The sequence below is a fragment of the Dama dama genome, chromosome 20 (assembly GCF_033118175.1).
Source record: "Dama dama isolate Ldn47 chromosome 20, ASM3311817v1, whole genome shotgun sequence".
NCBI classification, from domain to species: domain Eukaryota; kingdom Metazoa; phylum Chordata; class Mammalia; order Artiodactyla; family Cervidae; genus Dama; species Dama dama.
The window spans coordinates 18,116,679-18,141,940 of NC_083700.1; the positions used below are offsets into that span (position 1 = coordinate 18,116,679).

At 51.5% G+C, this 25,262-nt stretch overlaps 2 protein-coding genes across 3 annotated transcripts; both read left to right on the forward strand.

Annotated features, from left to right (window-relative positions):
- On the forward strand, positions 1-16,336 carry S100A2 (S100 calcium binding protein A2). 2 transcript variants are annotated; one of them, XM_061120785.1, is made up of 4 exons: positions 1-22; positions 1,362-1,428; positions 14,138-14,291; positions 16,070-16,336. In XM_061120785.1, exons 1-4 carry the CDS (start codon positions 16-18, stop codon positions 16,220-16,222), a joined length of 381 nt encoding a protein of 126 aa, XP_060976768.1. In that variant the 5' UTR covers positions 1-15; the 3' UTR covers positions 16,223-16,336. The 2 variants fall into 2 exon arrangements, with proteins under 2 accessions (XP_060976768.1, XP_060976769.1); XM_061120786.1 differs by lacking the exons at positions 1-22; positions 1,362-1,428 and adding an exon at positions 12,609-12,758 and having other exon boundaries at positions 16,070-16,332.
- Positions 16,337-22,303: 5,967 nt separating this feature from the next.
- S100A3 (S100 calcium binding protein A3) lies at positions 22,304-24,306 on the forward strand. The gene is made up of 3 exons (XM_061119873.1): positions 22,304-22,371; positions 23,306-23,445; positions 23,905-24,306. Exons 2-3 carry the CDS (start codon positions 23,311-23,313, stop codon positions 24,067-24,069), a joined length of 300 nt encoding a protein of 99 aa, XP_060975856.1. The 5' UTR covers positions 22,304-22,371; positions 23,306-23,310; the 3' UTR covers positions 24,070-24,306.
- Positions 24,307-25,262: the final 956 nt, after the last annotated feature.

Below are 25,262 nucleotides of genomic sequence, written 5' to 3' on the forward strand. Positions count from 1 at the left end.
CTGCTTTTGGGTGCAATGTCCTGTAAGTAGTGCATATATGTTAATCCCAACCTCTTAATTTATCATCCCCCATCCCGTTTGGTAACCATAAGTTTTATGTCTGAGTCTATTTCTGTTTTGTAAATAAGTTCACTTATATCATTTTTTAATTTTATTAAACACTTTTGATTAATTAGTTAATGTTTTGGCCTCACTGTGCGGCATGTGGGATCTCAGTTCCCAGATGAGGGATTGAAGCCATAGGCCGTGCATTGGAAGCTCAGAGTCTTAACTACTGGACTGCCAAGGAAGTCCCCATATCATTTTTTGAGATTCCACGTATTAAGTGATATCATATAATATTTGTTTTAACCTGACTTACTTCACTTAGTTTAATAATCTCTGGTGTTTCCATATTGCTGTATACTCCGCCATTTTTCATGGAGAGTGCCCCAGAGTCATGTTTAAAGACTGAAATTAAATTTTACCATCCTATTACTTAAAATCCTTCCCCGGTTTCCTATTGTGCTTAGAATAAAATCCATAACACCGGCCTACAAGTCTCTGTATGACTCAACCCCCTTCTGACTTCTGCAGCTCTATCTTGCGCTATTCTTTCCCTCGCCATCCACGCCCCATCCACACTGATCTTCATTTGCTTCTTTCACACCCCAAATTCCCTCCCATCTCTGGGTCAATGCCTGGAATGCTCATCCTCCACTCCCTTTGGGGGAACTCCTCACCCCTCAGGAGGCCTTTCCTGACCACCCTGCCCAGGTGATGATTCTCTCTCATTGCACCCATTGGTTTTCATGCATAGCTCTTACTACAACTTGTAATTTACATTTACTTGCTGTTATCCTCACTTGATTACATGCCCCACCAGTGTAAGGAATGTGTCTGTTTTTTTTTCACCAGTGTATCCCCAGGGCCTGCTGCAATGTTACTACTTAATTAACATTTGTTGAGTGTATGAATCAGGAATGAAATAGCTATACCCTTGAGAGCCACACTGAGGAGTTTATTTATTTATTAAAAAAAAAAAACTTTTAATTTTATATTGGAGTATAGCAAATTCACAATGTTTTGACAGGTTCAGGTGCATAGCAAAGAAATTCAGCCACACATATACTTGTATCCATTCTTCCCCAAACTCCCCTCCTATTGAGGCTGCCACATAACATTGAACAGAGTTTCCTATGCTACACAGTGGGTCTTTGTTGATTATCCATTTTCAATACAGCAGTGTGTACATGTAGGTCCCAAACTCCCTAACTATCCCTTCCCCCATCCTTCTTCCCTGTTAACCGTAGGATTGTTCTCTAAGTCTGTGAGTCTGTCTCTGTTTTGTAAATAAGTTCATTTATATAATTTCTTTTTAGATTCTCCATACACACTGAAGAGTTTAAATGATGTGATGGTCAGTGAAGAGCTCCAGAAGTTTCTTGAGTAAGTGAGGGATAGAATGGATAGCTATGATCAGAATGAATGAAAGGAGGGGCTGTGGTCCAGGAAGAGACTGGTGAGGAGGTTGCTCTCCAGGGCAGCTGGGGTGAGGCTGTAGCTACAGGCACAGAGAGGAAGAGCTGGCCAGGTGAGGTTCCCTGGAAAACCCGGCAGCACTTGGTCTCTGCTCAGTGAGGACCTGGGCTGGTGAGGCTGCCTGGCTGGGCCTGGGGTTTCTACAGAAGAAGGCAGGATGATGCCCATTGGATGACCAGGGGAGCAGTGAGAGCCTGAGACTCTCAGGGGAGGGTGGGGCGGCCTGAATGCAGATTCATGCTCTTTCAAGTTGGTAAAGAATCTGCCTGCAATGCAGGAGACCTGGGTTTGATTCCTGGGTCGGGAAGATCCCCTGGAGAAGGAAATGGCAACCCACTCCAATATTGTTGCCTGGAGAATCCCATGGACAGAGGAGCCTGGCAGGCTACAGTCCATGGGGTCACAAGAATCGGACACGACTTAGTGACTAAACCACCACCAAAGTGAAAGGATGATGATGCTGTGAGAAAGAGGGGGAGAAAGAAAGAAGATGGAGGGAAGCAAGCAAGAGAGAAAAGGATAGAACACTAATGTCAGCCACCAGCAGAGATAGGGAGAAGAGCAACCAGGGAAGTGACTAGAGAAGAAACTAGGGTGAAGGAGAGGCAGGCAGTGGGGGTGATTGAGGAGTGGTGCTCTGCAGCCAGACCAAGCTGCGTTTCAGTCCTGGCTCTACGCTTAATCCCCTGAGCTTCTGTTTCCTGATCTATTAATCACAGACATTCCCCACATTACAGGGTGGTTGGGAGGATTAAATTAGATAATGTAGGTATAGTACTTGAAACAATGTTTACACAGAGTAAACACTCAGTACATTTGAATTTCTCCCCTCCTACTTGACTGCTGCCCTCTTTCTGTTTTAGAAGCAGATGTTTATCAAGCCAGAAGCTGGGCAGGTTTAAAAAGTCTTTATTACTTAACTCAAGGATGAGCTTGTTCTGAGAGACTAATTCTTGTGAATTCTTATAACTGTGTGATAAACATAAACATTCCAGAAGCCAGCTCGATTTCTTACAGAAGGAAAGTTTCTGTGAGAATCCAAATAAAAACCAGAGGTTAGTTGCTAAATAAACAGCCAGGAGAACTAGAGGTGGATGATCTTAACATTCTGAGTAACCTGGGATGATGACGTGTGTGTTTCCCCTCTTGTAGGGAATCAATTTCCTTATCCATGACATGGGGCTCAGGGAGGCATTGAACCAGATCAGCCTTGGTTGTCACCAAACTGCTATACGTGAAGCTGGTCCTAGATGTTTTACCAATTATTTGGAGAAAATATGTTCATTTCCAAGCTAGGAGAATGAATGAAGGAAACAAGCAGATTTTCCTCAATTTTAAGATTTTCTTTATTATTTTTATATTAAAAACTGTTAACACCTGATACTGTGGGTGTATGCTCAGTCATGTCTGACTCTTGCTGCCAGGCTTCTCTGTCCATGGGGATTCTCCAGGCAAGAATACTGGAGTGGGTTGCCATTTCCTCCTCCAGGGGATCTTTCTGACCCAGGGATCAAACCCACGTCTTCTGTGTCTCCTGCATTGACAGGCGGATTCTTTACCGTTGAGCCACCTGGGAAATCCCTGAGATTAGCAGAAGACAAGCTAAGAGCTCAAAAAAGTGTATAAATGTTGACAGGGAAACTAGAAATAGACTACGGTCCTTGAGTTTCAGTGGATGTGTGGGGCTTGATCCTGGTTTCATGTTGCTGACATGTCAGACGACCCTATCCGGGCAGTGACATTGTTTCTGAGTGCATATCCTGGCTTCTTTTACTGGTGTATCTAATAACATTCACTGAGGGCTCTCTGGGGCTCTACACGTGTTATCTCGTTTGATCTGTGTGGTAGATGGTGGTGTGCTCATGTTACAGGAGTGATAGGAACCTCCTGATTCTCAGCGGGGGTTAAGTCATGTTTGTAAGGTCACAGGTGAGCATCGTGACTGTGGTAACTTGCTTCCTCCATTTGCAAAGAGATCCTTGATGGTAGGCTGGGTACCTTACCCACGCTGGCCATTGATAACACCCTGCGTCCCTGGAAACAGGGATTGGTCAACAGCTGAACCATATGGGACCATATGGTGAACCATTATGAACCATATGAACCATATGGGACCGATCAAGGCTCTTCCTGGGATATGTGAACCCTGGGTTTATGAAGCTGGAACAGTCTGCGGCTACATTCCTTGATATACAGAGAGACCTTGGTACAGTAAGAGTGAAGCCAGCACGCAGAGAGACAGTGATGAGAGAAGGATGGACAGATAGATGGATGGTCTTAAGACCCCTGTTCTGGGCCCCAGGGCTGTGGCTCATGGACCTGTGAATTATCACAGTGGCCTTACCAGTTATGTAACACAGTATATCCCCCTTTTTCTTCAGTGAGTTTACCTTGGACTGCCATCTCTTATGGCTGAAAGATCTTGATCAATGGAGCTAGAATACAGTGGAGTTAAGATTCAATCTCAGACTCCAGCCTCTTAACTTCTTTGCTACAACCATTTCCTAGTATTATACATTGATCTCTTAGAACATCTCTCTTTAAACCACTTCCTCATGAGCAATACCCTATGCTTTTAAAAATCACTGCTCACTTTCCTGAGTCACGTTTCTTTTACTGAAACTGCTTTTAGCTCCTTTCTGAGATTTGGGAAGTTCCTAGATGTATCAGAACACATCAGAATGCACCTCTCAAGCTGAGCGTCTCTGGGAAGAATGTTAATCACTCCCCTTTGTGTTGACTCTGGTTGGCACTAGTTTCACCAAGTGATATTCTCCATCTGTGGCCCCATCTTCTGGCAAATGGCAGAACCCCACTTCAGACCTAGGTCTGTCTGACACCCAGGCCTGAGTGCTTGGCAACAGGACAGCCAGAATCTAGGCCCCTGAGTCAGGCATCAGACTGTAGCAACTCACAGGCCCCTGTGCTCTGACCTTGTAAGGAGCTGTGGGCTGGAGAGGCAAGTCCCCAAACCTGAAGTCCAGCAGTGCGGGGGAATGGCCCAGAAGGTGCCTGTGCCCCTGGGAGCCCACTCTCATGAGGACACAAATGAGGGTGAGGGCGGCAGGAGGTGGGCAGGTACAAAGAGTGGTTTGTTCCTGGCCAGACCCCTGAGGAATGACCCTGGTTAAAAGGTGTAGATAGCAGTAGAAGGGCCGAGAAGGAGGAGACCTAAGTACTGATTTTTCTGAGGGTACTCATTGTTCACACTCCACCTCCTTTTTGAGTTTGGAGAAAGTGGACCAGAGAATATAATTTAGAACTGGAGGCCAAAGCCCTTTAAGTTCCTCTCCTGCTGCTTCTTGAGTTGACCATCCCCGTCTCATCACAGAGGGCAGCTGCCCTCCTGCCCCTGCCCCTGGGGGCAGTGTGGTCACCAGGGAGGTGAGGACAGGATAGGGCTGGCTGGTGGAAAAAGAGAGCAGCAGGCTAGGAGTGCGGCCTCTTCTATCAGAGCCAGGAGGGAGTGCTGGGGGGAGGCGTGGACCGGCCCCTCCCTCTGAAGAGCCCTTCTGAGGAGTGGGCTGTTAAGTTGCCCCCTCCCCCAAACTGGCGTCAGTAAGAAGGCTGCTTCTGGTGACACTGGAGATGGCTGGATTTGCAGGATTGTAGAAAGTCAGCTTTTATTTGTTTGTTTGCCTGCGCCTTGCAGCTTGTAGTATCTTAGTTCCCTGACCAGGGATCAAACCCAGGCCCCTGACAGTGAGAGTGCTGAGTCCTAAACAGTGGACCACCAGGGAACCTGCAAGTCAGCTTTTAGAAGGTTCAGGGATGGGGGTAGAGGATTTAGAGTCTTGGAAATGTGGGGTCAAAGGGAGGAGAAAGGGTGGTGGCAATGAGGGACTGTGCTTGTGCCTCCTTCTGGCCATTCACGGGACACTTGCTCCGTGTCAAACACCGGGGATCCTAGGAGTTGACCATACTCAGCATCCATGTCCCAGCAGCCTGAGCTAGTTGGGGAAGACATATAAATAAATGGCCACAACTACACGTAAAATGTGCTGTTACAGGGAGATTGGCAAAGGGCTGCAGAAGTACATAGGAGGGACACCTAACTTAGCCCAAAACCCCACTCTGTGTGTGTACACATGAACACACATGTACACCCATGTGCTCTAGTATGTGAGGAGGCTGGGGAGTAGATCCAGGGATGCTGCACAGAGGAGTTGCTCTTTGAGCTAAATTTAAAGGGTGAGTAGGAAGAACTATATAAAAAAGATCTGCACGACCCAGATAACTACGATGGTGTGATCACTCACCCACAGCCAGACATCCTGGAGTGTGAAGTCAAGTGGGCCTTAGGAAGCATCACTACAAACAAAGCTAGTGGAGGTGATGGAATTCCAGTTGGGCTATTTCAAATTCTAAAAGATGATGCTGTGAAAGTGTTGCACTTAATATGCCAGCAAATTTGGAAAACTCAGCAGTGGCCATAGGACTGGAAAAGATCAGTTTTCATTCCAGTCCCAAAGAAAGGCAATGCCAAAGAATGTTCAAGCTACCACACATTTGTACTCATCTCACACGTTAGCAAAGTAATGCTCAAAATTCTCTAGCCAGGGTTCAACAGTACATGAACTATGAACTTGCAGATGTTCAAGCTGGGTTTATAAAAGGCAGAGGAACCAGAGATCAAATTGCCAACATCCGTTGGATTATCAAAAGAGAGTTCCAGAAAAACATCTATTTCTGCTTTATTGACTATGCCAAAGCCTTTGACTGGGTGGATCACAGCAAACTGTGGAAAATTGTTCAAGAAACAGGAGTACCGGATTACCTTACCTGCCTCCTGAGAAATCTGTATGCAGGTCAAGAAGCAACAGGTAGAACTGGATATGGAACAACAGACTGGTTCCAAATCTGGAAAGGAGTATGTCAGGGCTACATATTGTCACCCTGTTTATTTAACTTCTATGCAGAATACATTGTGTGAAATGCTGGGCTGGAAGAAGCACAAGCTGGAATCAAGATTGCCAGGAGAAATATCAATAACCTCAGATATGCAGATGACACCACCTTTATGCAGAAAGTGAAAAAGAACTAAAGAGCCTCTTGATGAAAGTGAAAGTGGAGAGTGAAAAAGTTGGCTTAAAACTCAACATTCAGAAAACTAGGATAATGACATCTGGTCCCATCACTTCATGGCAAGTAGATGGGAAAACAATAGAAACAGTGAGAGACTTTTTTTTTTGAGCTCCAAAATAACTGCAGATGTGACTGTAGCCATGAAATTAAAAGATGCTTGTTCCTTGGAAGGAAAGCTATGACCAACCTAGACAGCATATTAAAAAGCAGAGACATTACTTTGCCAACAAAAGTCTATCTAGTCAAAGCTATGGTTTTTCCAGTGGTCATGTATGGATGTGAGAGTTGGACTGTAAAGAAAGTTGAGCACCGAAGAATTGATGCTTCTGAACTGTGGTGTTGGAGAAGACTCTTGAGAGTCCCTTGGACTGCAAGGAGATCCAACCAGTCCATCCTAAAGGAGATCAGTCCTGGGTGTTCATTGGAAGGATTGATGCTGAAGTGAAACTCCAATACTTTGGCCACCTGATGAGAAGAACTGACTCACTGGAAAAGACCCTGATGCTGGGAAAGATTGAAGGCGGGAGGAGAAGGGGGATGACAGAGGATGAGATGGTTGGATGGCATTACCGGCTCAATGGACATAAGTTTGAGGAAGCTCCGGGAGTTGGTGATGGACAGGGAAGCCTGGTGTGCTGCAATCCATGGGGTTGCAAAGAGTCGGACACAATTGAGCGACTGAACTGAACTGAGGAGGAAATTCCCTGGCGTTCCAGTGGTTAAGACTCTGAACTGCCAGTGCAGGGGCACTTGTTTGATCCCTGGCCAGGGAACTGAAATTCCACATACTTTGCAGTGTGGCTAAAAAAATAAATAAATAAAATAAAGGATGAGTAGGAGATTGACGACTAAGGTCCATATAGTCAAAGCTATGGTTTTTTCAGTAGTCATGTATGGATGTGAGAATTGGACCAAAAAGAAGGCTGATTGTCAAAAAATTGATGCTTTAGAGCTGTGGTCCTTGAGAAGACTCTTGAGAGTCCCTTGGCCTGCAAGGAGATCAAACCAGTCAATCCTAAAGGAAAACAACCCTGAATGTTCACTGGAAGGACTGATGCTGAAGCTGAAGTTCCAATACTCTGGCCACCTAATATCAAGAGCCGACTCATTGGAAAAGACCTTGATGCTGGGAAAGATTGAGGGCAAGAGGAGAAGGGGGTGACAAAGGATGAGATGGTTGGATGGCATCATCGACCTGATGGTTTAAGCAAACTCTGGGAGACCAGTGAAGGACAGGGAAGCCTGGCGTGCTGCAGTCCATGGGGTCACAAGGAGTCTGACGTGACTGAGTCACTGAACAACAGGAGATTGACAGGGGGACAAAGCAAGAAGAAGCTTCCTGAGAGAATGAATGGCTCGGGCAAGGGCTCAGAGGTACAGAAGGGCATGGCATGTGCCTCAACGCAGTTGGGTACCTAGGAAAGTGTGCCACGCTGCATAGCCTTCTTCTAAAGTTAAGGGAGATCACTCAGTGTTTTTACTTGTGGAGTGACATGGTCAGATCTGAATTTTAGGAAGATCACCCTGGTGGCAGAACTGAGAATGGGTCAGAGTGGGGGACAAGGTTTGAGGTGGGGGAAAAGGCCAGATGTACTTGCAATAGCCTAGGAACCAGGTGATACAGTGGGATCTCAGGCGGTGTAGACAGAACTGAGCAGTATTTAGAAGGTCAGGTTGCCTGACTGGGTAACTGGAGGGCAGTAAGGGGAGGATAGGAAGACAGCCACGTTTTTGATTTGGGTCACTGTGTGAATAGAGGTATTATTTGTTGCAACAATAAGAGTCAAGGGAGGTGGCAGATCTGAGGAAGGTTTTTTTTGTTTTGTTTTGTTTTAAGCTTATTTTAGATTCAAGCCAGAGTGCATTTGGAGGGAAAGGAAGAGGGGTCACTGAAGATGTCAGACCAGAGCAGGCAGAGAGATGAGCTCCTGGATACTGGGTGAGGTCCAGAAATAAGACTCAGAGGTTGGGTATAATGTGAGGGGATGGATGGTGGATGGTTGGTCTGTGTAGGAATCAGAGGTTAGGATTCTATGGGATTCTTTTTTTGATGTGGACTATTTAAAAAAAAAAAAGTCTATATTGAATTTGTTAGAAAAATGCTTTGATTTCATGTTTTGGCATTTTGGCCACAAGGCATATAGAATCTTAGCTCCCTGACCAAGGATTGAACCCATATCCCTCACATTGGAAGGTGAGGTCTTAACCAATGGACCATGAGGGAAGTCCCTAGGGGATTCTTGATGATTGGCTCTTCTAGGGAGGTTTACCATTGTGACCACCTGTATTTAAGCCATGCCTCATTAATTGTGTGAACTTGGGAAAACTTCTCTGAGCCTCAATTTTCTCCTCTGCAAAGTGGTGGCAAGACTGTACCAACTTTCTGGGATTTTTGTGTAAATTAAATGGGCTGATATATGGACATCACTCAGCACATAGCAGGTGCCTCATAATGTCAGTCTGGACTCCTCCAGTAAAGGATATGACAAATTCATTACACATGGAAATCCAGAATGACCCAAACCCAGTGTGATAATTGCAGGTTCTCTCATGCCGAGTAGGCTGTCAGGGGATGTGCTGTGCTGGGCTCACTCAGTCGTGTCCAACTCTTTGTGACCTCATGGACGGTAGCCCGCCAGGATCCTCTGTCCATGGGATTTCCCAGGCAATAATACTGGAGTGGGTTGGCATTTTCTCCTCCAGGGAATCTTCCTGACCCAGGGATGAAACCCTCGTCCCCTGTGTCTCCTGGATTGGCAGATGGATTCTTTGCCACCGAGCCACCGGGGAAACCCCATCAGGGGATTGCTAGATAAACTATTTCGTGCAGTTTGTTAAGAGAAAATATCTCAGCAGATTTGGGGAGGGCAGAGGAATAATAAAAAGGATCCTTGTGGTGAAAAATTTTGAGTTCAGAGGTTGGTGCAACTCCCCCAAGTCGCATGCTTAAGTCAGGGGAAAGCAAGGGCCCTAGGGCCCCAACAGCGAGACCATTTCTCTTTCCCTGGAAATGCCCCAGGGATGGTGGGGAGGTTGACAGAGCTTGACAGTGTTCAGCCCCTCACTTCTGCTACCTAGGTCCTTCCTGCCTCCTCCCTATGGCTTTTAAACTGTTTACAGGCATCCAACTTCCATTTCAGAAGTCCACCTGGGCGTCTCAGCAGGACCTGTCCTGGAAACACTTCATACGTCATGCAGGTGTGAGAGGTGTGGGTGTGGGAAGGCTTGCTGGAGATGAATCAGCATTGTCTTCTCCTGCCTGAGTCAGGAGCAGGGCTGGGCAAGTGCTGGCCGACCCAGACCGGAGGGCGGGAAAGAAGAGTAGGGAGACCAGCCTGCAATGACACGTCTCAACCACCAGGGGGCATGAACAAGACGGGGAAAACCCAGGAGTTGCTGATGGGAAACCTTTGGCGCCTGGAACCACGCCTAGGGGAAAGAGGACACCCAGCTTCCCAAGCCGGGCATGGGCTCAGTCACTGCCAGGATGTGCCCACTGCCTGCTTGCGTCCTGGCTTCTCTGCCTTCATGAAGAAGTGGAGAGAGTAGAATGGAATTGGACTTTGAGGGGTCAGCCTGTCCAACCCTCCTGTTCTGCAAGGGGGAAGGAATTACTCTAGATTACCCAGCAAGTTAGTGGCAAATTACTGTGATTTTCATTCAGTTTCAGGAATATGGCTCCTTGATGGGCACAGCCCTGGTCTCAATTCAGGGACAGGTGTCCTGATGCTACTCCTAGCATCAGAGGCGCTCTCTCTCCTCTCTGGTCTTCCCTTTTCCCTCACACTTTCTGTGACTCTGTTTTTCTTTGACTTTTTCTCCCAGTTTCCGTCTGACTGCCTCTTCGTCTCTTCCTCTGTCTGCCTCCTGTCTCCATCCCTGCCTGCTGGGGACTTTGCTGTGCTCCTTCCCTCAATGGGTCCCCAGAGCAAGATATTTCCCGCAGTCACTCCTCAGGGACTCATAGCTCTCTGAAGCTCTGTTTTCCAACCCAGAGTCTCAGTTCCACTCCTGGGAGCAGGCAGAGAAGTTATGATTTGGTAGCATAATCAGTGATGTGATTTCGGGAGGTGGGAAGGCTCCCTGCTACTGTCCCCAGCACCCCACCCCCTACGGTGCCAACCGTAAACTTGGGATGGCACCTGGTGTGGACAAGACCCTTTGCTCACGCGCTCCCTGCCCGGTGAGCTCACCACGTGGGAGTGAGGGCTAGAGAAGACAGGCGCACGAGTGATTCAGTCGAGATCAGAGTGCTCTGAGCACAAAAGGAGTGCTTGATGTGGGACAGAGCAGGTGGAGGCAGACTCTGGTTAGCCCTGGGGCGGCTCCGTGAGGCGAGGGCATTGAACTGGCCTTTGAAGGATATGTGGGACTCCGGGAGGCAGGGATGTGGTGAGTGGGCACATTCTGAGCAGAAGGATGGGCATAGGCAGCCTTGGCCACTCCAGGTGCTCAGGCACAGTGAGCAGGCAGTTGGGAGACGTGCAGGAGAGGTTGGATATGCAGGTAGGGGCCAGAGCCCGAGCACCTCACTTCCAGCAAGGGCCATGGGGACGCCACCGCAGAAGTACCATCTGCCGAAGTCCCTCAGTTAAAATGGAAGAAGTGTTGTAAAAAGCAATGCATTGCACCCCACTGATCCTTACCCTCGGGGAGAACAATTTTTATTCCAAGCTCGATCTGAAATAGGTTTTGACAGAGAAGAGCAGTAGCACAAGGGGGCCAAGTGCCTTGGGGAGGAAGGACACTGGGTGGCTTTGCAGAGGTGTAGGTGGGGGTACTGGGGGCCCCCGAGGCCTGATTTCATCTATGCTGCTCAGGCCGCCCCCAAGTCCCACTGCGAGTGACCTCCAGGGAAAGAGCAGCCTGGCTTGATGTCTGATCCTCTGTGGGTTCTCAGGCTGAGTTTCTCTGTGGTGTCATGACCCAAAACTCCCCAGAGTGGGCCTGATGAGGGGGTCTCTGTTCCAGGGCCCTGTCTGCCAGAGCTGGGTTGGGGTTTCCGCCTGCTGCCCCGTGACTTCGGCTGCCCTAGCCCTGGGGGAGGAGGGCGGTGCCGCTGAGTCACTGCCTGAGCCTCTGGGCCTGGAACCAAGGGTGAGTCACCTCGGACTCGGGCCGCCGGAGGAGAGGAAAGAAGCTGGTGGACATCTGGAGGGGGGAGGGGAGCTGGCACACAGGAAGGGCGGTGCCCGGACTGGATTGAGGCAGTAGGCAAGGGGGCCTGGGAAGGGGCCGTGTGAAGTCTGCTCTTCTCTGAAAGGCCCTCCCCTGGGCTGGGTCCTAAAAGGCCTCAGTGTTTGCCTTTCTCTGGGGAGGGGCCTGGACGAGTGGGTGAGCGAGGCCGAGGCTGTGGCCTCGTCCCCGGCCTGGCCTCCTGACTTGGGAAGCTGTGCGGGCCCCCTCCTCACCTGCCCACCTCCCGACCTGGAGGAGACTAGCGTTTTCTCCTCCTTGCAGCCCTCCTGGGCCTTCCTTACACACAGAGACTGCTGCTCACCCCAGCTCACTATAGCAGAGGCACCTCCACCTCACTGTCTCCCTGTCTCCTGCCAGACCCCTTCCTACCCGAAGGGGGCCTTTCCAGGTCTTTTAAAGCACACCCACTTGCCTTGGTTCATCACTGAAAGTTATTCCTGGGCCGGCTATTAAAAGTCACTGTTTCCCTCGTTCCCTGCGGTCACCCCTGCCCTCTTCTTCCTGATAGCCCCCAGCTGCCTGCTGGTTCCCAGCACACACACAGGCCCGTGAAGTCCCAGCACGCACCGGCAACTTCTGGCCCGACAGTGAACTGTGACTCGCAGGCATTTGTCATGAGAACAAGGCTGGGCCTGAATCACCAGGCCCCTGTGAACAGGGGCGGCCTCCCCTCGCCCAGGGCCCAGAATACCTTTTCCCGGTGACACCTCCCGCTCCCGCTGTGGCCAGGGTGGGGCCGGGGGAGGCGCTGCCCTTGGCTGCCCAGGAAGGGAGGGACTGGGAGGGGGTGTGTGGGGGTGGCAGGAGGCCAGGCTTTGGCGGGATCAGGTTAGGGCAGGTTTGGTTTCCTTAAAATGCAAAGTTGGGGGCCAGTGGGACTAGCATATAAATTCCGACTCTGGGCATCTGGCCCTTTGCTTTCCTTCCCGAGTCTCTCTCTGCTCTCTGGTCTGGTGAGTACCTCTGTCCTGGGCAGGGCCGGGTGGGCAAGACCCCCATGGGTTTCTGCCTTTGTCCCTTTGGCATTTTCTTTTTTTTTTTTTTAATGGATTTTTAAGGGAGCAGAGCTGATTTACAGTGTTCTGTTAGTTTCTGCGGTATGTGCCCTTCGGTTGCTCTTGTCTCCTTCTGGTTCTCTTGGTGGAAGGCCTGGGGCCTCTGTGGGTCTCTGCATTTGGGGGGACCTCCTCCCCAAATGTGTCAGATAGAGGCTTTTCCCCAGTTCCTCTGTGAGGTTTAGGGGTTACTCTTGTGCTGTGTCTGCATCTTTCAGCCTGAGTGTCGGTCTAGAGGTACTTCCTGGGGGTTTGGGCCTAGGCATATGAAGTGTGTGTGGTGGTGGGAGGATTGGGGGGGCGGTGCTTTAAGGAGAATCCTGGTTTTTTTTTTTTTGAAAAGTCCTGGATTCCAGCAGGACGAAGAGCCAAGGATCTCAAGCGAATGGGCCTGCCGGTGTCCCTGCCCTGAGCAGCGGCATAGCTCTGCTGCGTCGGTCTTCTCCCACCTCCTGAGGGCAGGGCTGGCAGGATGGGCCCAGGGGGCTTCTAGCCTCTGACGCCTGCTCCTCCGGCCTCACCCTGGGACCTGCCTAATCCTCCCAGGGTGGTGTGACCGCTCTGAGAGGCAGGGCCTTGGAAAGGATGACTTCCAAATTCTGCCCTTGGTCTCAGATTCTATCCTGATCCTGGGGTACTGGGCTTTTGATTTCTTGAATTCCCGTCCCGGGAGAATCCTTCCTGTTAGGGAGAGTGTTCAGTTGCCAGCACCCCTGCCCCGGTGCCTCCAGTGTGAGGGGAGACACAGTCCCTAGCTGGTGAGAGCCCCTGGTCTGATGGAGGATACAACCTTCCCAAGGGAGCTTTCAGTTAGATGGGGAAGTCACTCCTCAGGGAACCTCGTACCCCTGGGCTGTAGCCAAGGACGCTGCCAGAGCCCAGTGAGCCCCACTAACTAGCACGTGCAGACTCCTGTCTCCGCAGCCCTGGCACAGAGCCCACTGGCCTATGATAGAAGCTGACAGAAAGGATCCCCAATGGGACTCTGGCCACCCTGCCGTTTTTTTTTTTTTTTTCCCCCCATAGACGCTCTGGGCCCCAAGTATGATGGGAGGAGACATGGGGCCCTTCCAAATACAGGGAAAGGTCTAGCCTCTGCCTCACCCACCTAGTGTGAGGTGGAGGTATGGCTTCTGGCCAGGGAGCCACAGGCTAAGGAGGAGACAGCCCTGCCTGCCCATTCAGAGAGGGACTTGGAGAGGCAGCTTGGGGCTCAAGGGCAGCAGACGGTCCTGCAGGCTGGGCTGAGGCATCTCCCTCACTTGCCACCCCTGTAGCCTCGGATCCAAGATGTCCAGTCCCCTGGAGCAGGCGCTGGCTGTGATGGTCGCCACCTTCCACAAGTACTCTGGCCAAGAGGGAGACAAATTCAAGCTGAGTAAGGGGGAGATGAAGGAGCTTCTGCACAAGGAGCTGCCCAGCTTTGTGGGGGTGAGTGGGGCTGGCCGGGGGTGAGAGGGGCCTGGTATACGGGGTGGGGGCCCAGGATGAATCTCTTCTCCCTCCCTGGGTGGGGGTGAGTGGGGCTGGCTGGGGTGAGAGGGTCCTGGGGTACAGGATGGGGGCCCAGGATGAATCTCTTCTCCCTCCCTGGGTGGGGGTGAGTGGGGTTGGCCGGGGTGAGAGGGGCCTGGTATACGGGGTAGGGGCCCAGGATGAATCTCTTCTCCCTCCCTGAGTGGGGGTGAGTGGGGCTGGCTGGGGTGAGAGGGTCCTGGGGTACGGGGTGGGGGCCCAGGGTGAATCTCTTCTCCCTCCCTGCGTGGGGGTGGGGGGGGTGCTGGGGATGCAGACACCAGGGTGGGGTCAAGCCTTTTATGACCTCACCAGAGTGAGAGTGAAGCCTTTGTGTGAATGCCTGAGGGGGTACTCCACTGCTGGCTCCTCCCTGCAGCTTTCCAGAGAAGGGATGTGCTGTCAGAGCCCAGAGAGGGGAAGTGACTAGCTCAAGGTCACACAGCTCTCATTTGTGATCTCCTTCTCTCTCTTCCTCCTTCCATCCTCTCCCTCTTTTGTTTTTCATATTTACTTGCCAAACTAAGAAGGTGTCTAGGGAGAGAGAAGCTCAGCGCAGACACACCCTGAGATGTTTTGTAGAGAAATGCCATCAGTTCTCAATTTGCCACTTGCCCTCCCTTTAATCAACTCCTCATATGTGCTCATGTGCTCAGTCGTGTCCAACTCTTTGCAACCGTGTGGACTATCGTCTGCCAGGCTCCTCTGTCCATGGAACTCTCCAGGCCAGAATACTGGAGCAGGTTGCCATTTCCTACTCCAGGGGATCTTCCTGACCCAGGTATCAAACCTGAGTCTCTTATGTCTCCTGCATTGGCAGACGGATTGTTTACCCCGAGTGCCACCCGAGAAGTGCTCCACTCCCCCTCCGCCCCACCAAAAAAATATTTATTTGTTTGGCTGCACTGGAGTGAGGACAGAGGGAGGTGCATGGGCAGGAAGGTCCAGCTCTCCACCTCCTTCCACAGGCCAGTGGGCTCTGTGCCAGTGCTGCGGAGATGAGCATCTCCCTGGGCTGGTTAGTGGGGCTCACTGGGCTCCGGCAGCGGACTTGGGTACAGCCCAGGGGTACGAGGTTCCTTGAGAGTGCATGGGCGGGAGTCTTAGTTGCGGCATGTGGGATCTAGTTCCCCGACCATGGATCGAATCCAGGGCCGCTACACTGGGAGTGTGTAGTCTTAGCCATTGGACCAAATCCCAGTGGAGTCTTAGCCACTGGAACAAATCCCAAAGTCAGATCTCAGGCTTTGGACATACGAGGCATGTCCTTTTTTCTTAAAAAATTTTTTTTGATCATACTTTCCTAATTTGGTTTCATTTTATCTGGTATGGGAAAGAGTCTGCCTTTTTGGAATTCATTTTTCTGGTGATGAGGCATGGTGGTGGTTTCAGAAAGCTTGAGTTCCCTCATCAGCAGGATGTGGGTAATGCCCATCTCGCTGGGCCCTTGTGGGGAGCAGAGCTGATCCTATGAAGGGAGGGTCTGGAGATCCCCCAGCAGGGAGAGCTGGAGACTCTGGCTCATGCACTTCGCTGTGTCCCCACTCACAGGGCACCCTAGTGCTCCCAGGGCCTCCCTGCTCACCATCAGCCCCAGGTGCTCCCTGCTTACCACGTACCTGCTGCCCAGGGAGGAGGGGAGAGCTGGGTTCCGCCCCATGAGAGCAGATGGCCTGACTGTCTCTTGCTTTCAGGACAAGGTGGATGAGGAGGGCCTGAAGAAGCTGATGGGTGATCTGGATGAGAACAGTGACCAGCAGGTGGACTTCCAGGAGTACGCCGTCTTCCTGGCCCTCATCACTATCATGTGCAATGATTTCTTCCAGGGCTCCCCAGCGCGCTCCTGATGCAGAGCTTGTGGCTCCCTGCTGTGGGTCTCTTCGGCTGGGGAGGACTCTCTATCTTTTTTAGTTTTACTCAATAAACTGTTTTTGCCGGTTGACAGTATTTTCATTGCTCAGTGCTGCCCTGTCACCTGGCTGGCCCAGGTGCTGTGCTGAAAGTTAAAGACCCAAAGCTGCTTTTCCTTGTGAGCTGTCTTTATCCCTTTCAGTGCAAGATGATACAATTCCTTTAAAAATGTTGTGGGTTTCCTGTGTATCAACTTACAAGTTCAGTTAGCCAAAAGCCACATTTATAAATCTCTTTGAGACTGGCCCTTTCCACCTTAGAGTCAGGGTTCTGGGAGAAAATGTCCTTATGATTCTTAAAGACCCTCTTGTCTGAAAGGGTCAAGAAGACACACTGTTAAAATTATTAGAAGACATATTATGTATCTGAGATCTGAGACTTGCCCTTAAATCTTTTTGAAGTCCACATGAAATTTCTCCTCTTTGACTTTATCTTACCCTGAGGCCCGTTTCCTTGGCAGGGCCAAGGATTTGATCTTGGCCCCAAGGCCATTGATTACTTTGAGAGCCATTTGTTGTCTGGGAAGACTGTCTGGGGCGCCCCTGGTGGCTCAGAATGTAAAGAATCTGGCTGTAGTGTGGGAGACCCAGGTTCAATCCCTGGGTCAGGAAGACCCCTGGAAGAAAGGAATGGACACCCACTGCAGTATTCTTGCCTGTAGACTCCCATGGACAGGGGAGCTGGTGGGCTACAGTCCATGCGGTCGCAAAGAGTCGGCCACAGCTGAGCAACTAACATGATCTTGTACTACAACTGCCCTGGGCCCTCTATATTTTCTCTAAATTCTACTCAAATTGAAGAGCTCCTTTTTTTTTTGGCTGAACCATGAAGCATGCAGGATCTTAGTTTTTCCACCAGGGATCCAACCCATGCCCCCCTGAAGTGGAAGCAAGGAGTCAAAAAGAGTTTTAATGATAAGGAAAGGGGGGATGGAGAGTAGACAAGTCATAGACAATATTTTTGTGAATTACTTTCTTACTTTTCTCACTTCCCTGGGAAGCTCTGATGCTTGGGAACTGCTTACAGAGTAGCTCAGACAAAAGCTCCCCCAAAATAAAGAGTGAGAAGGTTCTGGGACATCCTGCTTATTCTCACTGTTCTGCTTTAACTACACATCTGGGGCTGGTGCTGGGCAAGGTTGGGCAGGCTGAGCAATGAAAAAAGGGGAGCCCATTTCCTAATACCCTGTAGGAAAAGGAGCCAGTGGTATTCACCTGTATTAGGTCAGGGATGTAAATGTATGATAATGGTAATTAACATTTCCACAGCAGTTCCCAAAGCTGCTTTCATGCACACTGTTTCTTCAGCCCCATGGTAACCACCAGAGAACTATCATTAGGCCTCTTTTATAGATAAGGAAATCGAGAGGAGGAGGCGTCTGCCATTCAAGGCGCTCTCGTTTTGTGTGCGGTTGCTGAGTTAGACGCAGGGCCCTCCGCTCTCACACACTCCACAGGACCGTCAAATGATATGAAGAACTTTCACACTGAAGTCTCAGGGCAGGAATCTTCCAGATCAAAAAAAAAAAAAAAAAAAAATCAAGACCCAAACAAGGTAAAGGACAGGCTCAAGGTGGAGGGAGGAGGGTGGAGGAGCTCAGAGTGAGGGCTCAGTGAAGCGGTCTTCTCAGGACGGTGCTCCAGCCCCAAAGCACCTCCTCCCAGACCTTCCCGTCCACCCGCCCTCCCCCTCAGCTGTCACCTCCTAGGGCGAGCTCCTGCCTGCCTCCTTCTGGGCAAACAAAGGGGCGGAGTCCCGGGGAGGTGCAGCCAGGCTGAGAAGCAGGAAGGGCTGGGGGATGAGGGCTCAGACTGGGAGCAGGTTACCCGGCTCTTCCTTGACCGCTCACATAAAGTACCCCAGGCCCCGCCACTATAGCCCTGCTTTCTTGCTCTTGCATTTATGTTACCCATCTATCATACATATGTTTGTTACTGTCTGTTGCCTGCGTTAGAGGGTCCTTCCCACAGAACTTGGATTTTGTCTGTTTTGTTTATGGCTATACCTCCAATGCCTAGGAGAGGTGCTTCTATATATTCACATGAGGACTTCTTGGTGGTGCAGTGGATAGGAATCCACCTGCCAATGCAGGGGACACAGGTTTGATCCCTGGGCTGGGAAGATTCCACATGCTATGGAGCAACCCAGCCTGCGTGTGCCTAGAGCTCACACTCTGCAACAAGAAAAGCCACCGCAATGAGAAGCCCTCACACTGCAATGAAGAGCAGCCTTTGATCCTCACAGCTAGAGAAAGCCCACTGTGCAGCAACGAAGATCCAGCGCAGCCAAAAATAAGTATACTTTAAAAAAATAAAATAATTATTGACATGAGTGACGAATGGCTCTTACCCCATCACTAATTAGTTGTGTGACTTGGGCAAGTTACCTACCTCTCAGTTAACATTTACATCCTTACCAGGTGCCGGCGTGCCAGCGCTATTTGTCTATGAGCTGTGTACCTGTTAACTCATTTATGCCTCACAGCAATCCTATGAAATGGTGACCATTATTTTCCTTGGTCATCCACAGATGATGAAAGTGAGGCCCGGAGAGGTGAGGTGATCTGCTTAAGGAAGGTGGCTGCTCGTGGCATACCTGGGATGCCACAGGTGGGAACAAGTGCTTGACCCAGAACTGAATTAATCGCTGGTCCCCACTGGGCCCCTGCTTCTGTCCCCTACTCCCCATAACTCCTTGCCTATAAAACAGAGATAATCACAGCCCTCCCTTCCCTGCCCTCCCACTGCCTGCTTCCCTCATCTAAAGGGGCTGAATCTTCAGGGAGCTGATGGCAAGGTTGAGCTTCAGGTGCAGCGGGGTTCAAGGGAGGCCAAGGTGTCATGAACTCTCTGGCTGCCCCATAGTAAGCATTAGGATTTCTTCCCCATTCCACACTCTTCTGGATCTTGAGTTCTTTTCTGAGAAATGAGGAGGGGTCTCTCGGGCCCAGGAATCAGGGGCGGGAGGAGAGAAGTGATATAAAGGGATTTCCATTTCTGGTAATATGGTGATCTGTGCCGGTTCTAGCTAAAAACAACAAAAAGTGCTGGAGAGAATAAAAACAGCTTTTCAAAGCCTTAAAGAGCTCACAAGGCGGTAAGGAATGAGATCAAAATCTAAGTGAAAGCAGATTCCAGGAAGAAAGCCCGTCGCCAGGCCCCTCATGTCCTGAGGACATAACTAACCTGAGCCAAAGTGACCTTTGGCTTTGTTTGTGGAAACAGGAAGGGTTCATTTGAGGAGCAGAGGCAAAGGGGAGACCCCACATACAGCTGGGACCCCAAAGGGCTATACCCTTAAGCCCCAAACCAGAGGAAACCTACCCCGAGTGCAGGGAACTCGGCCTTGGTGCCATGTGGAGCCAGGAGGACAGGAAACCAGAGCTCTAGCTCCAGGCTGCCCTGGGGTGAGTCTGTGCTTGGTGTGGTGGGGTGAGGCGGGGACCAGGAAAACACAGCCTAGACTTCTGGAAGGGCCCCTGGGAGCAGCACACCTTCCTCCCGGGTCTCAAAGACATTCTACTGATGATCCCCCCAGGGAAACAAGCGTGTCCAAGAGAAATCCTTAGGTACTGTTTCAGGGGCTCCAAAAAGCTCCAGTACCGCAGTTCTTTATGTCTCAGCACAGAAAAGAATTCAGGGAGAGGTGAAGTGATATAGTGAAGAAATGATTTACTGGAATAGGACGCTTGTGAGACTCACAAGCGGGAGGATGAGTGATGCCACACCGTGAGAACTTACTGGGCTACAGTTTTATAATCAGGAAAAGTGGGGAGAGGGAGAAGACCTTCTTTGTCTTTCTTGAGTAGACATCAACACTTCTATCATCAGCTCCTACTCCAGGTTGAGCAAGGGAGTTTTCTTGTCTCTACACAGACAAGCTAGGTTCACAAATTATTGTTTTTTTATGTGTACAGACAGCATGTCTGAGGGATCATCAACTTACTGAGCTCACTGTGCAGTGTGTGGGTCTCAATGTTTCATTGTTTTGGGGGATGTCTTGTGCTTCTGTTGTGTGGTTTTGTTGCTAAGGAAGCCTGCTTGCTTTTGTGGTTAAGCAAACCTGCTTTCAGGCTTCCCTGGTGACTCAGTGGTAAAAAATACACCTGCCAATGATGTGGGCTCGACCTCCGGGTCAGGAAGATCTCCTGGAGAAGGAACTGGTAACCCACTCCAGTATTCTTGCCCGGGAAATTCCATGGACAGAGGAGCCTGGCAGGGTACAGTCCATGGGGTTGCAAAGAGTCGGACATGACTTAACAACTAAACAACAACAAACCCGCTTTCTTGAGTAATCATTAACATTCAGGAGTCTTCCATATTTTTTCTACTTACCATCCCCTAGTGGGATTACCTATTCAATCACCTATTTTGTCCCTTTGAAAGGGAAAATGTTAGTAGCTCAGTTGTATCTGACTCTTTGTGAGCCCATGGACTGTACCCCCAGGCTCCTCTGTCTATGGAATTCTCCAGGCAAGAATATGGGAGTGGGTAGCCATTCCCTACTCCAGGGGATCTTCCCGATCCAAGTATTGAACCCCAGTCTCCTGCATTGCAAGCAGATTCTTTTTTTTTTTTTTTTTTGCAAGCAGATTCTTTACCGTCTGAGCCACCAGGACTATGCCCCCATCACAAAGACTGTTGGTCTGGGGATCCAGCAGGGAGAGTGATGGGCTCAGTGGTCTCACCATAAATGGGGGGCTGAACCAGAGGCTCACCAGGATCCTCTCTGACGCAGGGATTCTCTGGGGGTGAGGCAAAAGTGTGTCCTCATTTTGTCTTCTGGGATGCCTCTTCAGCATGAAGAGGTAGGGGGCGGCTGTGGAATGACCTGTCTCCTCTAACCATGCAGGAAGGAGATGGACAGGAGGCCGTGCCCTGTTCCCAATGCTGGGGGAGGACAGAGGGAAAATGAAGAGGTGGTGGTGTCTGCAGCCTTTGATGTGTGCATTGCTAGGTGTGTGAGTGGGGCTTGTAGTAGGGGTTGGCAGGGAAGGAGGCAGGGGAGCCCCTGGGGGGCATCCTGAGCTTGACCTACTTGGATCTCCCCATAATTACTCCCTTCCTTCATCGGGAGGCTACAAATAGGGATGTCCTGTCTCTAGGTTCCTCCACTTGAAACGTCAACATCAGAGGTGAGTGCAAGCTGCTTGGGTCCTGCCCTGGGCTGGGTGTTGGTCAGTCCGAGTTCTGTCTCCTGGCTCAGGGTCTGAGCTTGGGGCCAGAGGGGTGACCACAGCAGGGACTGAGGAGGTGAGGGGAGTCTGATGATAGACTCAGGGGTTCCAGGCACAGTATGGCGATGCTGAGGAGCTTGGGTTTAGGGGTGTGCAGAGCTGAGGTCTAGCTGAGAGATGGACAGATGGGCTTAAACCACTGCTGTTGCCCATAGTTAATTCCCCCCTTAACCCACTCTCTTCATTCCTGCCAGGGGAGTGAAATGGGCAAGGGAGGCGGGCAAGAGAGGATTCCCTCTAGTCTCCAGGCACCAAGCTCCTGAAAAAGCCACAGTGGTGGCGCCAGGCAGGCTGGCGGGAGCCCAGAAGGGCAGGTCAGCTCCTCGGCATTTCCCTATTCCCTGCCATCACGGCCCTTTCATCTCCTGGGAACCCGGAACTCTGCTCCAATCCTGGGCTGTCACAAAGCGTTAAAACCCAGGCAGCACTTAACCCCATTCTCTCTCCCTACTCTTGACCATCTGCAGGGCCCAGCAGAGGGCAAATCATTAGGGAGGGAGCGAGCCTTGGCCCAGGCTGCCACATGCTGCAGGACTCCTGTCCCCTGGGGGAACCGGGAGTGAGTCACTCAGCTCACGTGGAAACAACACATGCCTTCCTGGCTGCCTTAGGGTTTCCCCAGGCCGGAGGCATCTCCCAGGAGGGCGGTGGGAGGGGCCAGTGGATTGGGGTGGGTGGGCAATGCTGGGGAGGGCTTCCCGTCTAACAGAACGGGGTGATTCTCTGCAGAGCCTTCTGTCTCAAGACCCTCAGGGGTCAGGGGGATGGCCATAGTTGGGGCATATCATGGATTGGTCCCTACTGGAGCTGGCTGCCTCCAGAGACCATCTGATTCAGGTCCCTGATTAGGTCTGTGAGGTGGGATTAACCCCATTTCACAGATAAGGCACCTGAGACCCAGACCGGGTAAATGTTCATCCTCACCTGCATAGCTAGTCAGAGGCATAGTGGATCTTTGGATGCAGCTTCCCTGAATTCAGGGCAGAAGGGATGGTGAGGGGGTGGTTGTGAGACTGTAGGGGTTCCTCTGAGACCTGACTCTCCCTAAGGATGCTCAGCTTTGCCAAGGGCCTGAGGCCGGGAGCCCAGAGCAAGGATCTCCATGCAGGTTCCTATGGAAGGGGCTCTGGGGTCCTGAAGGGGAGGAAGATTCTAGGGTCAGGGGGCTGTGTCTCAGAGGGTGAGGCAGAGCTGGACTGAGCCATTGTTGGGTGTCAGATGAGAAAAGATGGAGAAAATAGGTGGGGGTTTCCCTGGTGACTCAGACGGCAAAGAACCCTCCTGCAAGGCAGGAGACCCAGGGTTTGATCCCTGGATCGGGAAGATCCTCTGGAGAAGGAAATAGCAACCCAGTATTCTTGCCTGGAGAATCCCATGGACAGAGGAGCCTGTCTGGCTACAGTTCCTGGGGCCACAAAAGAGTCCAACATGACTTAGCGGCTAAACTACCACCACTGTGGGGGAGTGAGGTAACGGGGCGGGGGGGGGGGGGGGGAAGAGCACTCTCCCTGAGGGGTTTGCAGTGATGTTGGGCAATTAAGGCCTCTGTCCAGAAATAGAATGAGTGATGGTGGTGGGAGAGGGTGGGGGCGGTCAGAAAATAAATGAGGAGGAGCTGGTGTGGTCAAGGAGGGCTGCTCAGAGGAGGGGGAGCTTGTGGGTCCGGAAGCATGTAAGGGGTTAATCCAGGTCTGGGCACAGTCCCTGGGACACTCAAAATGCAGAGATGAGAAGAGGGGCTGACTTGGCTTCTGCCATGAGTCCCACCTTTGTTCCATGACAGTCAGTATGGCCAGTCTTCTGGAGCAGGCGTTGGCTACTATCGTGAGCACCTTTCAGGAATATTCACAGCTGTCTGGAAACCCGCTCTGCCAGGCGAAGTTCAAGGAACTCCTGGAGAAGGAGCTGCCTACCTGGACCCCGGTGAGCACCTGGGCTGAGCCCGCGAGGGAAGCACTGCTTGGAGTCTGCGAAGAGACCCTGCTCTGAGTCTGGGGCACAAGGGGGTGGAGGTTAGACTGTGGGGAGGGATGCTGGGAGGGAAATGGGCACAACCGTTTCTTCATCTGTAAAGTGGGAGAAAGTCACCTCCCAGACTGTCTGGCAGGGCAGTTGGGAAGGCTGAGTGAGAGCTCTGTGAAGAACGCCTGACACGCAGTCGGCAGTCGGTGAATGAGCTGAGAAAGAGGATTTGGGAGGGGAACTGACACGGTGAATCCTCAGAACAGGGAGGCTGAGGTTGACCCCAGCGGGCATGGGTTGCTGATGGCTGGGACCACTGCGGAGAGGAGGCGTGGAGGCGAGGGAAGCTGGCTGTGTGCACCAGGCTGCCCTGCCCTCCTCAGCCTGCCTTCTCATCCCTGCCCGCCCCACCCCACACAGACGACGCTTCGGGAGTGTGAGTACAAGCAGTTCATCAGTGTCCTGGACACCAACAAGGATTGCCAGGTGGATTTTGTGGAGTACATGCGCCTGCTCGCCGGCCTCTGCGTCTACTGCCACGAGTCCTTCAAGGACAGCCCCCTGAAGCCCTCCTGCTCCCAGTAATGGGCAGGGCAGCTGTCGGAGGGCAGAGGTCAGGGTCCTCTCGGGACCCACTCCGTCTCTGCCCCGAGGTCATCCTGGGCACATCAGCTCTCCCCTTCCCAGCCCCCCGGGCCCCTCCTTCTAGAATCTCCCAGGCTTGCCCCTGGTGTGCCAACCCATGAGTCCAGGATACATGAGAGGACCATCCCCAGAATCACAGCTAGTGATCTGAAGAGGAGCCAGCCGCTGCCTCCCCCCACCAGCCACAGCGGTGGTGGCTGTCAAGGCCCAGAAGAGCATGTCTGGGAGAGAGATTGTGGCAGCAAAGGCCTCTTTTGTTCCTAATAAAGAACTGGCATCACTTGGCTTCGTTTGGTTCTTCTGAGACGACGGCCTGGGATCAGAGTCCCACTGAGGCATCTCTCCTCCCTGGACTTTTCCACGGGAGGACAGGAGGTTGAGGGCAGTTTCAGACCCTGCGGAAATGAAATGGTCCCAATGTCCAACAGGAAGGCATGGGGGCAACTCGGGGACAATGTCCATGGGAGGATGGTGGGGTGGGTGGGCTCTCTTGTCTGTCTGTGTGTATCGGGCGGGTCTCTGAAGACGAAGCTTCCTTGGGCTGTGAAGGAGGTGAGGGGGGGTCAAACTCAGTCCCCTAGACCGGCTGTTCCGGGAGGAGGGTGGGGCTGTAGGGGAGAGGGCGGGTCTGTTCCCCGCCCTGGGCTATGAGAGCCCAGAATGCAGCACTAATCAGATTAGGGGTTGGACCAGGGTGTTGCTCCCAGATCATCTGGGGATGGGTGCTCTGCTGTTGAAGGGGGAAGGAGAGAGACCTTTAGGCAGACAGACCCCTCTCCTTGAAGCCACAGCCACCTGAGGGGTTTAACCCCTGACTCCTGACCCTCCCTCAACCCCTGAGCTCATACCTTACCCTGGGAGGGTCCCCTGATCCCTGCCTCCCCTCATTTTGTGCTGCATCACCTCTAACTTTCCTCTGCTACCTGCCGTCTTCATCCCCGACACCCAGCCCAAATCCAAGCCCCCTCCCAAAGCCCTCTGCCACCCTACTGCTCTAGGTCTCTTCAGTCCCTCCCTGAGCCCCAGGGCATACCCCTCCTTCCCCATTCCATCACTCCTGCATCCAGTGCCTTTCTCCAAGGATGTGCCTGGGGTGTCCCCAAGCCTCCTTTGGGTGTTAGCCTATTCCTCCT